Source organism: Talpa occidentalis, unplaced genomic scaffold, assembly GCF_014898055.3.
Source record: "Talpa occidentalis isolate TD23 unplaced genomic scaffold, MPIMG_talOcc4v2.1 talOcc4.7, whole genome shotgun sequence".
In the NCBI taxonomy this organism is placed as follows: Eukaryota; Metazoa; Chordata; class Mammalia; order Eulipotyphla; family Talpidae; genus Talpa; species Talpa occidentalis.
Genome location: NW_023605083.1, coordinates 70,930,730 through 70,946,459, shown reverse-complemented (window position 1 = coordinate 70,946,459; position 15,730 = coordinate 70,930,730). Strand labels below are relative to the sequence as shown.

General features: G+C 41.9%; 1 protein-coding gene across 3 annotated transcripts in view; it reads right to left on the bottom strand.

Annotated features, from left to right (window-relative positions):
* Window positions 1-1,765: 1,765 nt before the first annotated feature.
* Window positions 1,766-15,730, bottom strand: part of CNTRL (centriolin) — a 75,633-nt gene continuing 61,668 nt past the window's right edge. For 2 of the 3 annotated variants that reach the window (XM_037495315.2, XM_037495318.2), the window contains 13 exons: window positions 15,262-15,377; window positions 14,962-15,179; window positions 13,637-13,794; window positions 12,380-12,453; window positions 11,094-11,282; window positions 10,458-10,683; window positions 8,886-9,091; window positions 8,005-8,145; window positions 6,704-6,976; window positions 6,492-6,554; window positions 4,471-4,680; window positions 2,402-2,482; window positions 2,130-2,168 (listed from right to left, as the gene is read on the bottom strand). In XM_037495315.2, the coding sequence (XP_037351212.1) occupies window positions 2,429-2,482; window positions 4,471-4,680; window positions 6,492-6,554; window positions 6,704-6,976; window positions 8,005-8,145; window positions 8,886-9,091; window positions 10,458-10,683; window positions 11,094-11,282; window positions 12,380-12,453; window positions 13,637-13,794; window positions 14,962-15,179; window positions 15,262-15,377 (1,928 nt within the window). In that variant the 3' untranslated portion in view covers window positions 2,130-2,168; window positions 2,402-2,428. Of the gene's footprint in view, window positions 2,169-2,401; window positions 2,483-4,470; window positions 4,681-6,491; window positions 6,555-6,703; window positions 6,977-8,004; window positions 8,146-8,885; window positions 9,092-10,457; window positions 10,684-11,093; window positions 11,283-12,379; window positions 12,454-13,636; window positions 13,795-14,961; window positions 15,180-15,261; window positions 15,378-15,730 lie in introns of all 3 variants that reach the window. The other variant, XM_037495317.2, reaches the window with a different exon arrangement.

The window sequence follows — 15,730 nt, the reverse complement described above, 5'->3', positions numbered from 1 at the left end:
CATTGACTCTACTTGGGGCCAAATTCTATTGTTTGCATGTGTAATCCCCTGTAATGAACTTGGGTGCTCAGAGACAGGAACACATTGTCATAACATCACATCTGTGTGCCAGGCACTGGACCATGCACTCTGGAAAGAGTGAGATTCTTCTCATCTCTTACATGAGGGCTTATTTAACCTGTGCAGTCATCTGCTTGTCTGAGTCACCCGTTGCCCTTGCACACTCAAGGAGGCCCACCTGATGAGTCACATGCTCAGTACTGTCTGCCTTAGATAGTCCACTACACTGCTCAGGTATTTTTCATGGGTTATAAAGTGTTTGATGCAATGATCTTGATTTTTTTTTTTTTTTTTTTTGAGGGGGCGGTGGGAGGTGGTGGTCATGTATTAGTAGTTAGAGGTAGTAAAGTTTCTTTGGAAAAGTGTACGTGGAACCAAGTATCTAGCTCCATATATTCACTTTTCTAATTCCGTAAGATCTTGAGATCTTTTTTGCCCACACATCAACTGTTTTAAATGTGATTGCTTTTTATAGAAGTATGGTTCAGTTCACGCCCTTTAAACAGAGGGATACATTATTACTTTGATTCCTGTTCATACAGGAATACAGAGAAGGCTCAGGTGGCAGTGATAAGATACTTATCCTCTCTCAACACATGGATAGCACAGGAAAATATGTTCTGAAAGATTTCAGTAATCGTGAATAGGCCAGGTTTTTAAGTGTTAGTTGCTAAGACTTGTGAAATGAATCAAAGGCGAGTGTAAGTACAAAGGCTACTACCAAATCAATTTTATTTTGGAAGTAGATACCTTCTAGGACTTAACTGTTAAATTTTATGCCACTTTAATTGTCTTTATCATATTATTCCCTAATGGTTCCATTCTAGCCAAACAACATTTTAGGAGTAAGTCTCAGTAGACGGTAATGGTTACTGCTCTGCTATTCTGTATTATAACATGTATCAGTTATAGTTCAAAAGGTGTCAGGGAACCTGAAAGAGCGCTTGTATTTTAACATCAAATCTATTACATGTAGTTTCATATGCCACTTAACCCATGGGAAGAATATTATTGCCACATAACTGTGGCAGTCATTGCTATTTTTTAAGAAATACATTTACAGGGCCTCCCTGGTGGCGCAAGGGTTAAGACGCAACCTATAATGCTGTCCGCAGCCACTGCAGCATGAGTTTGATTCCCAGCCAGCCAGGGAGCAACTCACATGGCGCAGCAGACCTCTCGTGGCTCACCCGCTGCTCCCCTCAGCAGTGTACTTTGGTCAATCTGCCTGTTCTGTTCCCTGCTCTGTCTCTGGTGAATCCTCTCACCACCACCCCCCTGCCTTACCCCCACCTCTGACCTGTACCCCAGCTCTTGTATGCATAAATAAATCTTAAAAAAGATAAAATTATAGAGCTCTGAGCCATTAATTATAGTACTTCAAAATTTTAAAGTCTGAATACAATTTGCATTTGAAGGCTGGAGTCTTCAAAGTACAAAGTTCTAATTGTCTACCAAAGACTGTTTGGTTGAGGAAAACTACCTGAAGCATACCAGTTTTAGATATTTCCAAATAATGAAATGTATTTCTTCATAAGTACACCACCTTTCAACCTCCAGACAAAAGAAGGAAGGCCATGTAAAATACTGTCATTTTCTTGGATTTAAGGTAAAATTAAGGCTTTACTGTAGCTCTGTAAAATGTATAAAGTCTGACAATAGACCTAAGTTGATTTTATCTTTTATTTTCATATGAAAATAAATTTTTAAGCAAAATTAAAAAATACCTTTTGATACAATATAAATGAAGAGTTTCAAGTACATTTTTTCCTGTGTAACTATAGATTTTACCTGTTCAGAGGCTTAAATTTGCAGTTAAAATCATTATTGGTTTCATAGACATTTCAAAGATTTAAAAAAAACCTTACGATACCAGGACCTTGGTTTGAATTGTGTGCAACTATTCCCATATGTACAAGTGATTTACAAAAACTGGCTTAACCGTACAAGTGAAATAAACTACAGTGGGGTTTTAGCATCTGAGTTCACTGGATCTTCATAAAAGCCAAATGGCATTCCAATTACGAAGTTAGTGAGGTAGTACTGAAGATATTTCCTCAGATATATTTATGCGAGATACAGTACTTCTCACTAGCGGAGTCCTTTTCCTGCAGCAACACAAAAAAGGTAGAAAGGATGAGTTCTCAGCAGTAGAAAAGGGACTTAAAATTAACAAGCAATGACATGATGGCTACTTGGTAGATACAATGTGTATTTGAGTACTTTGAAAACTATTTTGAGATGAATCATCTTACTAAATTGAGAAAACTTAAAAGGTGACTTAAGACTGATAAATTAGAATTAAAGATGTAATTGAAAGTGTTATTAAGAACTAACGTACCCTGTGAGCAGGAGGCAAGGAATGGCGTCAGTGTCGGTAACTGTCTGCTGAATGTGGACCTTGCAGAACTTGGAAGGAGTTCTGAAAAGACGGGAGATAAAACACTGGGAACAAATGCCAGCCCCAGCTCCAACTAATCCAGGCTTTTCTCCCACACATACCCGGGCTATGACACCAAATGCCCAAATACAGCTGACCCCTGAACAACCTGGAGGTTAGGGATGCCAACCCCTGTGCAGCTAGAGATCCCCCCGTACACTTTACAATAGCCTGCTGCTGACCGGAAGCCCTACCTGAAGCCTTTCAGAGTCTAGACAGCGGGTGAGCACATACTTGTATTCACTGTCCATTCCGTGGAAGAGCATCAGCACAGGCCTTCTTTCCACGTGGAGGGGAGTGTGGGCCCTGCTGGCTCCAGGCTGGCTGAGGTGGAAGGGGAGGCAGGAGGGGCCGCCAGTGTAGCTATAGAAATGTAACTTCATTTCTGACTTGTCTTTTTACTTCTCTGAAAATGTCTCTATGTAGTACCAACCCTTCCACCTCCTGTTTTAGCTTGGTGCCGGGTCACAGAAGGGCCCCTGTTGTGAAACTTTCAAAGCAGTCTTGAGCTGTCGGAACCCTTCTACCAGATGGTCTGAGGCCAGCTTCTCTTCCGGCATTGCTGCTTCTGTGCCTTCGCCCTGGCTGGCGCTGGCTGGGGAGCACTCACCTCCATGAAGCTGTCTCCTGTTTATTCCCTAGGTGTGAGGTGTATCCATGAAGACATCACAGGATGTGGACCCAGGCAGTTCAAGTCCATGTTGTTCAAGGGTCAACTGTTACTCGATCAGTCTCCTTACTATGCCCCTAACACTTCCTTTGCATTCTCCTAAATTTAGAGCACCTGAGCTCTCCTGGCTGCCACAAGAGCTGAGACCTGAACCTGGCTCTGTGCACTCATGTCCCCCACTCTGGGCTGTCTTACCTCCAAAGTCACCTAATTTTTATCGCCAGTCCTCTGACACTCTTAAAGCCTACACTGAGGCCCATGAAGGGTTTGGCCTGTGCCTGCTTTGGGTCCTACAACACAGAGAAGGTTTTAAAGGTAACAATAATGAAATCTTAGGTCTCCTGCTGCTGAGCTGTGGGCCTGTTAAAGAGGTGATTATCCTTGAATGTTCTTACAGCTCTGCAGCAAAACTTCATCAACCCCTAAGTCCTGGTTTTGTCTTTTGCTGTGATCTTCAATTATCTTATAGTTCATAACATACCCTTCTCTAAATAAAGGGATAATCTACCTCTCAGAATATAAAGATTAAATGAGAGGATGTATGTAAAATGCATGCATATAGTAGGCACTATAAATGGTAGATATTGTCTCTGACAGTAAGTCTTACACGGAGAACCTCTGGAAAACTCAGGTTTTTTTTTTTTTTTTAAGATTTATTTATTTACACAAGCACTGGGTACAGTCAGAAGCGTGGGAGGGTGAGAGAACTCACCAGAGCCAGAGCGGGGAGCAGAACATGCAGACTGATGAAGGGCACTGCTGAGGGGAGCAGTGGGCGTGGCAGGAGAGGTCTGCGCACCATATGAAACCCTAGCCAGCAGCCGGGGAGGGATCGAACCGGTGCTGCAGAGGCTGCAGGCAGCTTCGCAGCCCAGCGCTCAACTGCTTTGCCACCGGGGAGGCCCATAACTCAGGTATTTCTTATAGACCCTGGGTTAAGAGATCTGCATTCACCCATTTGTTGAGGAAAGGGAGATGGTCAGACTATAAACTAGGACTCAAACTGGCTTCACAGTTCTAAGTTCTACGCATTGACTGAATAGAAAACAAAGATATCCAATGGGGAGATCATTAATAATAGTAGGATGCACTCCATTCCCAAGGGATCACCTGTCTCCAGTTCCAGTCTATTTCCTAAGCCTCAAGCCAATTGATTCCATGTTTCCTAGGGACCATAAATAAACAAATCTTTCCTAAGACAAGATATGAAGGTGGCACTTATGTCCCGAATCTCCTTTGGATTACACACAGGCTTTCAAGTACTCTGCATGTTTAGACCCCTTGTGCAGCGCCCCCTCACCTGGGCTGGTCTAAGATGAGAGTCCTCTGCAAGGGAAGAAGAGTCCAGCTGAGACAGACTGGTCGATGACAGCGAGTCCGCAGAGGGGCTGGTGACCAATTCCCCGAGAGCATCGACTTGTCTCCTCAAGCTGTGTAAAGTGCCCTCTGTCTGCCGCTTCCCTTTACTTAACACCTCTGCTTGCTTGGACATGCAGTGTCGAAGTTGGGCCTGGAAGTGTTAACAGTAAAATTTAGGGTTTTGCACAGAAGAAATGTACCAGAACGATTAGTAGCATTTTCATATGTATCACTTGGTAAGTAAATCTACCATAAAGTAGGAATGACTATTGAAAAATGCTCATTTGAGGGCCTCCCCAGCGGCACAGCGGTTGAGCGATGGGTTGTGAAGCTGCCCACAGCCTCTGTAGCGCCGGTTCGATCCCCGTCTGCCACAGGAGGAGGGTCCCACATGGCGCGCAGACCTTTCCTGCCGCCCGCTGCTCCCCTCAGCAGTGTGCCTCGGTCCCTCTGCCTGCTCTGCTCCCCGCTCTGGCTCTGGTGAATTCTCTTACCCTCTCGCGCTTCTGACTGGTACCCAGTATTTGTATAAATAAATAAAAATAAATCTTTAAAAAAAAAATGCTCATTTGAAAAAAATGGAGGCACCAGATGGCTACTGCCAGTGTGTGGAAACTTCTACACTATTCGGTGCTGTCGTTAACTGGACCAAACTCATCCACTCTCCCTAGTGTAACTAAGCTCAGGATATGTGCATTTCCTACTTCCCAGTGAAATCACTGCCTCATCTCTCTTCCTCTTCTGCTCTGACTTACAAGGTTGATTTATATGTGATCCCTTCAGTGTCTCCCACATGTATTTCAGCCATAGCCTACTTTCTGGCTTTCCCCCATGCTACACCTTTGAAATGTTTCTCTCAAAATCTATGTTAGTGCTGTCCAGAACTTTCCATGGTGATGGGAATGCTCAGTATCTGTGCTGTCCAATATAGTAGCCACTTGTCACAAGTGGCTGTGAACACTTGAATGTGGTGACTGAATTTTACTCTGATTTATTTATGATGAATTTACATGTAAACAGCCATGTGGGCTGGAGCCCACGGCCCGCTGCACACCACTTCCCCTCAGCCCAGGCCGGATGGTAGCTGTTGTCCAAGATACGTCTTTATCCACCTCACTCTTATTTTTACACTCCCACCCAGACTCAACCCCAAATCTCTTATTTTTTTTTTCACTTTTTTTAAATTTTTATATTCCCCATACAATTGCAACCCCCTGATTTTGACCCCAATCCCTCCCCCCACCCCACAAAGTGTGTCTCTGGTTCACAGTTGTTTGTTGATTTTGATTTTTTCTTTCTTATAGTTATTCTTTTTCCTGGTCCCTTATTTAGGTTTTCTAGATTCCTGCTATGAGTGAGACCATCCGGAATTTTTCTTTTTCTTTCTGGCTTATTTCGCTGAGCATGATCCCTTCCAGCGCCATCCATGTTGCTGTAAATTGCATGTGTTTATCTTTTTTGATTGCTGAGTGATATTCTATTGTGTATCTGTACCACATCTTCTTAATCCAGTCATCTATTTTTGGGCCTTTGTCAACCCCAAATCTCTTAAGGGTCAGTTAACCCCTAAATCCTAGACTCCTATTTTCAGGTGCCCACAGACAGCTCCCTCCCTGGATGTCTCATGAGGCCTTCAGACACAACATGTTCTGAGCCAAAGCTAAGTTTTTCCGTGCTCCCAAACTCCCCCCAGCCACTGGGCTGTGAGCTCCTCACTGTGCACCCCAACATTCAAGAGCTATCAGTTTGACCTGAGGCAGAGCCATATTACCAAGGTCAAAGAACACGGGCTTCACACCAGAATTCATGGTTTTGTATACTGACAGTGTCATTTACTGAATGTGTGATACCAACATCCCTGAGCTTCCACCATGTAATCTATCCAAGTGCTGGGTGAGCCGCAAGAGAGTAGGAGCCGGGGTTGAGTGTAAGCAGCAACCCCCCACATGCCAAATACGCAACCTTAAGCCGATCTTCACGGTGACGCAGTTTCTCTCGGAGTGCTTCTCCTCGCCAGTGTTCATCCTTTTTCAGAGGGAAAGTGAAACATCAAAGAATCACCAAAGAACCAGCCTCCCCCAACCTCCAGAAGTCTGTTTTTTAGCTTATCGGGGAAGGGTAGGAACCCAATTATCCTTCGAAAAATTCCAGAGAACAGCAGGATAAACCCTTACCATTATGTGAACCTGGGACAAGTTCAGTTTTTCTTCAAAAGGTGATGGTCTCTCGTTCATGGAGAATGGAAAGTTCTCTTTCAAGCTTTCCAACCCTCCTCCGAGGTTTTCATTTCTTTCCAAAATAACTTCCAAATCTGGTGGTAATTCTGGAAGAAACTGGTTGAGACTCTTCAGGCTGGTTCTGATTTCATCTTTCACCTCAGATTTAAGTGTCTTCATTGCTTCACTGATTTCCATTTGTCTTCTCTCCAAATCCTTTTGGTTTGCCATCTAGACAGTGAGGGAGAGTCAAACACCATTGCATCACGCTTGGGACTTACCAGTACTTACTTAATGTGTGATGTATTTAAACACCTACAATGTCAACTACTATGATTATTAGACTGGTACAAAATTTATGACTTTTCAACTACACAAGTAACTGTAAAACACAAGTCCATGATTTCACTGGTATACTGACTGGAGCACAGGTACAACATTCACGGAGCAAATTATTCTAGACGTCAGAGCCTGCAGGCGGAAGCTGGATTCCAACCTCACAGCCAGTACACACTTCAGTACAGCTTAGGGCAAGTTAGCTAATTTTGCAATCTCACCCACATATGCAGATAATACCATGTGTTCAGAAATGTAATAACTAAGTAAGAATTTATAGGAAGCACCTTAGTGGTAACCCAATAAATAACAACTACAGTGACTAAGCCCCAAATGAGAAAAGGACCATTGACTGAAAGAAGTCATAAGCAATCTAGATTATCCATGAGAATCTTGCACGGGCTCTTAGGAAGGATGTGGCTAAATAATTTCATTTTATAGGTGAAGAATCCAGTGGTGTGAACAATGTAGAGGTTTCTCAGATTGTTTAACCCTGAGATTGTTCTATGTAGCACTCCCCATAGAGTTTAGTGAAAACATTGGGATTATATCCACTGCTAATTGCCCTTCCAAGTTTGCAGGGACTTGGAGCCTTTAAAAGTTATTTTTTCTTGAACCAAAGGGTGTGTTGATGGTTGGGGGTAGGATGTGAAGAGAGGGTGCCTGTGTTTGAAGGCATGTGTGAAACTAAGAGGTTATTATGGGGTCATCTACAGGACAAATGCAGCCAGGTCACTGAGTGGCCATGATGAGCGTGCTCAGGGATGGTCCTGAGTCCAGATGCTGACACCAAGGGATACCGGAGCATCTCCATAAAGAAACACTCCTCTTAAAAGATTTGTTTAATAAATAAAATCCATTTGAGCCCAGTGGGGAGTGAGCATGCCTAGGGAGTGCTCTCTGCTGGGCTCCTGGGCGCGCACCTGCTTCTTGAGCTCCGTGTACTCTTGCTGCATCTGGGTGAGCTCCTTCATCAGGCGCCTGGCCCGCTCGTGGTTGTCCTGGGCCACCTGCTCGATTGTTGCCATCTCCTTTTGCATGCAGCTGTTCTCCTGCTTTTGTTCCTAGCACGAGGCAGAAGGGAAGGAGAAAAGCTATCTGGGGTCTAGTGTATGGAGGTGTGTGTTCTGGCCTCCACACTCACTAGCATGGGCACTTTACTTCCCACCTGGGCCTCAGTCTCTCTAGCTGGAAAATGGGGCTAACTACCTGCCTTCTTGAGCAGCTGTGGGGCACCTAGGTGGTCAGAGTCCATTAGCCCAAAATCTGAATCCTAGATAAGCAACAGTGCCTTTGATATTAAGTTACTTTCCTTTTCTGAGTCTCCATTAATTGTCTGTAAAGTGGGGATAATAAAACCCAGCACCACAGGGTTGCTGGATTAAAGTCTAGACATCTACATTCTACCTTTATGTTGCCTATCTAGGTGGAAGGACATCACCCTTTGGGAAATACATTATATGAAAGTTCCATTCACACAGGGCTCTGTTAACACCCTCCAGTTAACAGAGGGTGTTGTGAGACTCCACTCCTGGGAAAGCACTGAGTGCTCCCACCACCCACCATAAATTGTTTTGAACTCATTGAACATGGTAGGTTTAGCTTTCCAGTTTTAGGGCTACAGCCCAAGAATCTGGCAAAATCTACCATCAACTTCTAGAACAAATGATGCATAATTACACCAAGAATAGCTGGGTTAAGGACTGGGTTGCCAGGTAATTTATTTTCTCTGCACAGAGGCAGTTTAGTTTAAACATTTAAATTCATCATTTCTTCATAAAGTGTCAGGGCAGGAGGTACTCACAAGGAGGTTTTTCTCCAGCTGGCTCCGCTGGATCTTCAGTGCTTCCTTCAGAGTGGCAACCTGGTTCTCAGCCTTCTTTCTTTCTGTCAAGAACTGATTCCTGAGGAGGCTGAAGTCTGCCCGCATGGAGTCGGTCTCTTTCTGGAGAGCCAGCAGCTCACTTGACTTTTCCATTAATTGCTGCTCCCTTTCTGAAAGCTGTCGTTCTGAAATGAGCGTTATTAGTAGGTTAGCCAGAGGCCAGGACTGGCAGCAGGCAGAGCTGTTTCCTGTGGGCAGATCCATAACCACATGCCATCCACTCAACTACTCTCCTCCAAGTGCCCTGACCTACACAGGAGGCCCAGAAAAGGACTAGAGGCCTCTTGATATAACTGGTTCCTGGAGCACCTGATTCCAAAGTCACAGACCTATTGTCCTGCCCTTTGAGTCTTTGAGACCAGCAAGAGGAAACAGCATCAATCCTGAGGTATAGGGAATATAGCAGACTGTGGAACTGCTCCATATAAACCTTGATTTAATAAAGGAGGCACACCAGTACTTCTCCCTTCACAGGAGAAGGTGCAATGGTGAGGACAGGGATCTGGAGCAGTGTGAGCCTGTTTGCTAACAGAAGGAATCTCCCTCCTACTGTTGAATAGGAATCATGAATGCAAACAGCATACAGTGAAAACTCAATAAATGAAGCTCATAGTCACATTCCAAACCAATCTTTCTAATGACTCTCTTTAAAGTAACAGGTTGCCACCCTTTCACTTTTCACACCTCTGGCTTGGCCAGACTCAGCATAGTTGTTAAGTTTCATTTTTACAATGAAATAGTTAGGTTTGGATGTATAAAGAGTTCCCAGAGAACCCTTTAGTTTGCTAAGCCCAATGAGTTTAGAGGGATATCATGCAGTGCAAACAACATTTTCTGAGCATTTTGGAACTCTGCAGCCTAAGAAAGAGAAAAATCATTTACTAATGTGAGAACAATCATCTTCACTTATATTTGGCTCAAGAAAGAGCAAACAGAACCAAAGGCAAACACCTGTATTTTGGTACTATTCAGTATATGTCTAATTTGGACAGAACTAGAATTGTTGATACTGGTTTTTGACTGGTTGAGGTGAAGCTGATCACTGTCCCAAAGCTCAGAAATCATATTCTTCCTGGAAAGTCTTAAGAGCTTCACCTTCATGTCACACTTTTTTGAGATGACATTCTTTTTTTTTTTTTTTAAATTTATTTATTTTTACATCATTGATGATTTTTGTACAATATTTGATTTCTTCCCTCAGGTGTAATCCCATAAAGCTCCCACCACCACATCACCCGTGAACCGTTGAGGTGACATGTCTGAGGAAGGCAATGCAGACAAGTAAAGTGGCCTGATAGGCTCAGGTCAAATCTCACTTCCCAAAGCACCAGTTCCTTCATCTCTGAACCCGCTTCCTCACCTCCCGGGACTACTTCCCACCCCCCCTCCCCTATCCCCTCTCTGGGCTGTGTTGGGGGCCTGGGCTTCCCTCTTTTACACACCTCACAAGCAGGCGAGACCCCCCTCAGAGTAGTGTTTCAGGATACATACTGGTTTGGGAAAGCGTCTTCTCCAGGGTCTCACCCCACTTTTCCTCTTGCTGCAGAGTCCTGACACGCTCTTCAGCCACTAACACTTCAGTGACTACCTGGTCCAGTTTCCCTTTCTGGTCTGTTAATTCTTTTTCCAGCTGGTGCTGCTGCTCCCTCAGCATCATTTTGCTGGCTTCGAACTTTTTTTCTTCACTTTCCATCTCTTTCTGGAGTCTCTGAACCAACTGAATAGAGAACAACCTTAATCAGTCATAAAATAACTAATACCCAGTATCCAAGTTGAGGGAACCTTCATGGATGCTAAGATGGATTCCCGTTCAATATAAAGTAGAAAACAACTCTAAGTGACAGAAAGTGAGTTTCCTTTACAAAGAAACATTTGGCCAGCACATGAGGGGAGATTTAAACAGCAAAGGCATGTGCCATCAAATTTCTAACCAGAACCAATGTTCTACAGTCTTCACAGTCTGTCAATATTAATACCAAAATGTCAAAGAGCGGGTGTAAAATTACTCCTGGTTACACAGGGAAGTTTGTCCCAGGGGGGCTACTTCAGCAGCTTTCTTCCAGGAGCAAATAACATACAAGTGACAAAGTGCTTCCTTTTATGTAAAGCCAGAAAGGTGTATAGTACCATTTCTTGTTGGGCTAGCTTGACTTTGCTTTCTTCTATCTCAGCCTGAAGCATTTGAAGTTGCTGTTGCTTTGTCTCCCCTTCTTTTCGGCAGTCTTCAACCTTGGTGTTCCATTCACTGATGCCTTTCTGGAGCCTGGTCTGCTCGCTGAGCAGGGCTTCCTGACGCTGGGTGGTGTGAAGCAGGTCCTTTGGGTGAAAGGAAAATTGAAACTATGACACATCTATGTTTACCAGAGGTAGCTAGGACCACTCCAGTCACTATTATGTCTAACAGAATCAGAAGAATAAAGGTGCCACATTCTTTATTATTTAAACAAAGGCACCTAGAACTCAATTTAATCATTGGTTTCCACCTTTTAGTACCTAAATATTAAGATGAGAGAAGATGTCAAAACCTCAGCAAGAGACTCAAGTCTTCTGAGCTTTAGTTGTCTTGTCACTGAGGTGGGAGTAAGTGACACCCACCCTCACAGGATTGCTATGAAGACTAAGAAAAGGTTTAATCCTTATGGGAAATGAGCTAACAGTAATGGCTTTGTTAGTATTTGAAATATATATACAGGTTGAAAATCTCAGAAAACAATAAATACTTCTTTTTTAAGGACCCCAAATTAAGCATTTTTGGAAAAATTATACCTGTAGTGACAGAATATATTTATAAGGATCTTTCTAAAAAATTTTTTAAAGAAAGAACACTTTAAAGCTTCATTCATCTTATAAACACAGAATCCTAAAGGTAGAATGAAGAGAATTTGGATGTCTAATCCAACCCTTAATTTAACCAGTGGAAACTGAGGCTAGCACTCGAATTGTAGCACTATTCTCACAGGACAACACTGAATTACCTTGACCCTGGATTGTAGGCAGTACAAGAGACAAGGATCCAGTCTATTCTACATCTAATAAGGAGGAGTCCAGATCTGCAGTTACTTTGTACCTCACTGAATGCTCAAATCTGAACCCAGCTTCTTCTTCCTCTGTGCCACTGATAAGAGACAGTCATTTTGATCCCCGAAACCCTGAGGAGTGAGGCTCTGATCCAGACATCACCTTCCTCATTAGCTTTGACTCAAGAGTCCCAGGGCTAAAACAGACTAGAAAGCCACTGTTCTGCTTCAAAACTCTTGTGTACATAGGATGTCTATGTTATGTCCGTGACCTTCTGAGATCTGCTGGTCTGAAAAGGAGCCAGCTTACTTCCGTTGTTTGTTATTTTGTTTGTTATTTTAACTAGCTGTCTGTATGCCTTCAGGATACTACTAGATAGCATTTGTTAAGCTTACCTGTTTTGCTAGGTTCAAATGGTCTCGGACATCAGCTAGTTCTTCTTGTAGTGAGTTTATTGCTTCTCGTTTTTCTACAGAAATAACATTTATAAAAAGAACAAGTACATATGTAGAAATCTTTCATATTCCCATCAGTTTTTCCAAAAGTAGAGTGGAAATTAATTTAAATTTCTTTTTGTGACATGTAAGACTATACCACATGATCTCACTAAAAGCCAAAGGACAGCATGATATGCACAACCCAGATCTGGGCTGAAGCCTCCATTTTTGGAGATGTACATATTCAAATCCTCACAATAAGAAAATTGATAGGTAAGACCTACTGTTGATGATGTATGGCTTAAAAACAGGTATCTTCTACAACGCTAGGTAGAAATGTAAATTTGGCACAACCTTTCAGGAAGACAACTAGGGTATAAATTTTTTATCAGCAATGGTTTTGTCTCAACAAATACATTATCAAATAGAATTACTTAGTAACTTTTCCTAAATAATCATGAATGTTTAAAAAGATTTGGTAATAAACATGCTATTTGCATCTTTGTTTTCCACCTATCCCCCTGAACACCAATAAAAAATCTGGAAGAATAAAAAAAAAAAAAAAATCTGGAAGAATATTCACTAAACTGATAATAGGAATTATCTCTGAGGGGGAAGATCAATTATAATTTTTATCTCATCTTCTTGATATGTTTTTAAATTGTTCTCTAAGAAATAGGAATTGACAGCTTTACTGCAATATAATTCACATACCTCTTGTTTCTCCTCAACTATACAATTCAATGGCTTTTTTAAAAAGTATATTCAGGGGCCTCCCTGGTGGCTCAGCGGTTGAGCGCTGGGTTGCGAAGCTGCCTGCAGCCTCTGCAGCGCCGGTTCGATCCCCGACTGCTCCCCGGCCACCGGAGGAGGGTCCCACATGATGCGCAGACCTCTCCTGCCGCCCGCTGCTCCCCTCAGCAGTGTACTTCGTCAGTCTGCCTGCTCTATTCTCCGCTCTGACTCTGGTGAATTCTCTCACCCTCCCGCGCTTCTGACTGTACCCAGTGCTTATATAAAATAAATAAATAAATCTTTAAAAAAAAAAAAGTATATTCAACCATTACCACAATCTAATTTTAGAACATTCTTGTTACTTCTAAAAGAAACTCCATTCTCATTTGCATTAATTACTTCTGTAGTGGGAAAACCATGCATTTCAAAAAAGAATCTACCAAAAGGAAGAGCCACACCTCTCCCAGGGGAGCCTTTTACCTCGTAGCTGCTGCTGCATTGCTGTGATGTCTTGATGCAGTGAGAGCTTGTCTCTGTTTAACTGGTCTAGCTCCTGTTGCAGTTTTCTGGCATCCAATCTCAACTTTTCTAAGTTTGACTGTTCCATTTTGCTATTCTCTTCTGTAGCTGCTAAAACCCTACCATACAAGCAGAGAAAAGTCAGACTGTCAAATACAAGATGTTCAAGTACACAGAAGAGATAGCTGAGGAATACTGTTATGCTTTCATGATGTAATTATGGAGTCTAAATAATTATAAATATTAACAAAATTAAAGCTCTTCAACTCATTTTCCAAAGAAATTTTTTTATCTTTCCAAATGAGCTTTTTCCAAAAGTGACTCCCTAAATTTAAGTTTTATAAAATCAGGGATAAAAATATGTATAGCATTCAGAATTCCAAAAATCTGAGTGGTTAGACTAGACTGCTAACTTCTGATCAGTAAAAAAGCATGAAACACAAGTTTTTCAACAACTGTATGTATATGATTTATTGCATTCTTTCCCATAAGTGGAACCAAACAGGATGGACTTGTTTTGTCTGGATTCTTTCACTAACACACAATTACTTTGAGATGCATCGATGTCATTTTGTGTAGCAACATTTCACTCCCTTTTTACAGCTGGATTCTATTCTAGGTCCTCTGCATATCTGTATGGATTTTAGAACCATATTGTCAACTTCTGTTTAAAAAGTCTGTTGGGGCCTCCCTGGTGGCACAGGGGCTAAAGTCTCAGCACTATCAAGCTATTGCCAGCCACTGCAATGTGAGTTTCATCCCTGGCCAGGGAGCTAAAACCCACATTGTGCAGCAGACCTCTCCTGTCTTGCCTGCTGCTCCCTTCAGCAGTGTATTTCAGTAGATCCACCTGTTCTTCTCCCTACTCTGTCTCTGGTGAATCCTCTTATCTCCCTGCACCTCTGGTCTATACCCCAGTTCTTGGATACATTAAAAAAAAAAAAAAATCTTTAAAAAAAAAAAGTCTGTTGGGACTTTATGATTGTTTTGAATCTACAGATCAATTGAGACATTATTTTGTTGTGATATTGTGTTCCCATCGACAAACAAGGTATATTTCTTCTTTTATTTATATCTTCCAGCATGTGTTATTGTACTTAGAAAAATCACAACAGGTTATTTTAAAGAATGCCTTGGGGTGGTCGAAGTGGACATTCTCCCCAAAATACTATCAGTGAACTGTATTATGAGACTGAGTTTGTTGAACATTTTTTACTTTAATAGTGTTTACGATGCTTTAGCTTTCAATAAGTGATCCTGCCAACTTAATCTGTTTCTGCTCTTACCGTTTGGTTTGCTCCAACTTTTTTTCCCAGCTGTCACATTTATCTTCAAGGTCTTCCTTTTCTTTACTCAAAGACTCAAGACAGGATTGTAATGCTCGTGTCTCAGCAGATATTTGTTCTATTTCCCGTTTGCCTCTCTCAAGGACCTGCTTTTGCCACTCTATTTCCCCTTTCTGCCGCAGAGCTGTCTGTTGCAAGTTTTCTAACTCCAGTTTCTCCTAAACCAAATAAAAGAGGATTCAAACATGTTAAAAGGGAAAGACTGCAGTTTGCTAAGAGAAACATGGCTTCACTTATTACCTCTAGCATTTCAAGCTGAGTCTTCTCTAACTCAGACACCTTTTGGTCATGTTGTATCTTCAAACCTTGTAGCTCATTGTTTTCAAGTTGCAACATGTCCAGAATATTCTTTAGTTCTAACAGAAACAAAGTATGGTCCATGCTATTAAATGAACTTGGAGAGAGCCACAAAATGAAGCAGAAAATAATGCTACTGATATCAGAAATAATATTGCCAAAAAATAGCATTTGTATCACCAAGAGTGAACTATTGCATTTTATATAAATAATCTACAACCTATATATGCTCTTCAACACACTCTAGTCAGTAATGTGATTATGTTGCATTTAAATAAATTTTATCAATTTGAATGGCAGAAAATAACATGTGCTTTTTATAATCTACTTTTCTTTGCTTATTACTAGTAAGGTTAATGTTTAAATTTATTTGATCATTTGTATTTTTATGTATACTCAAACATTATAACGT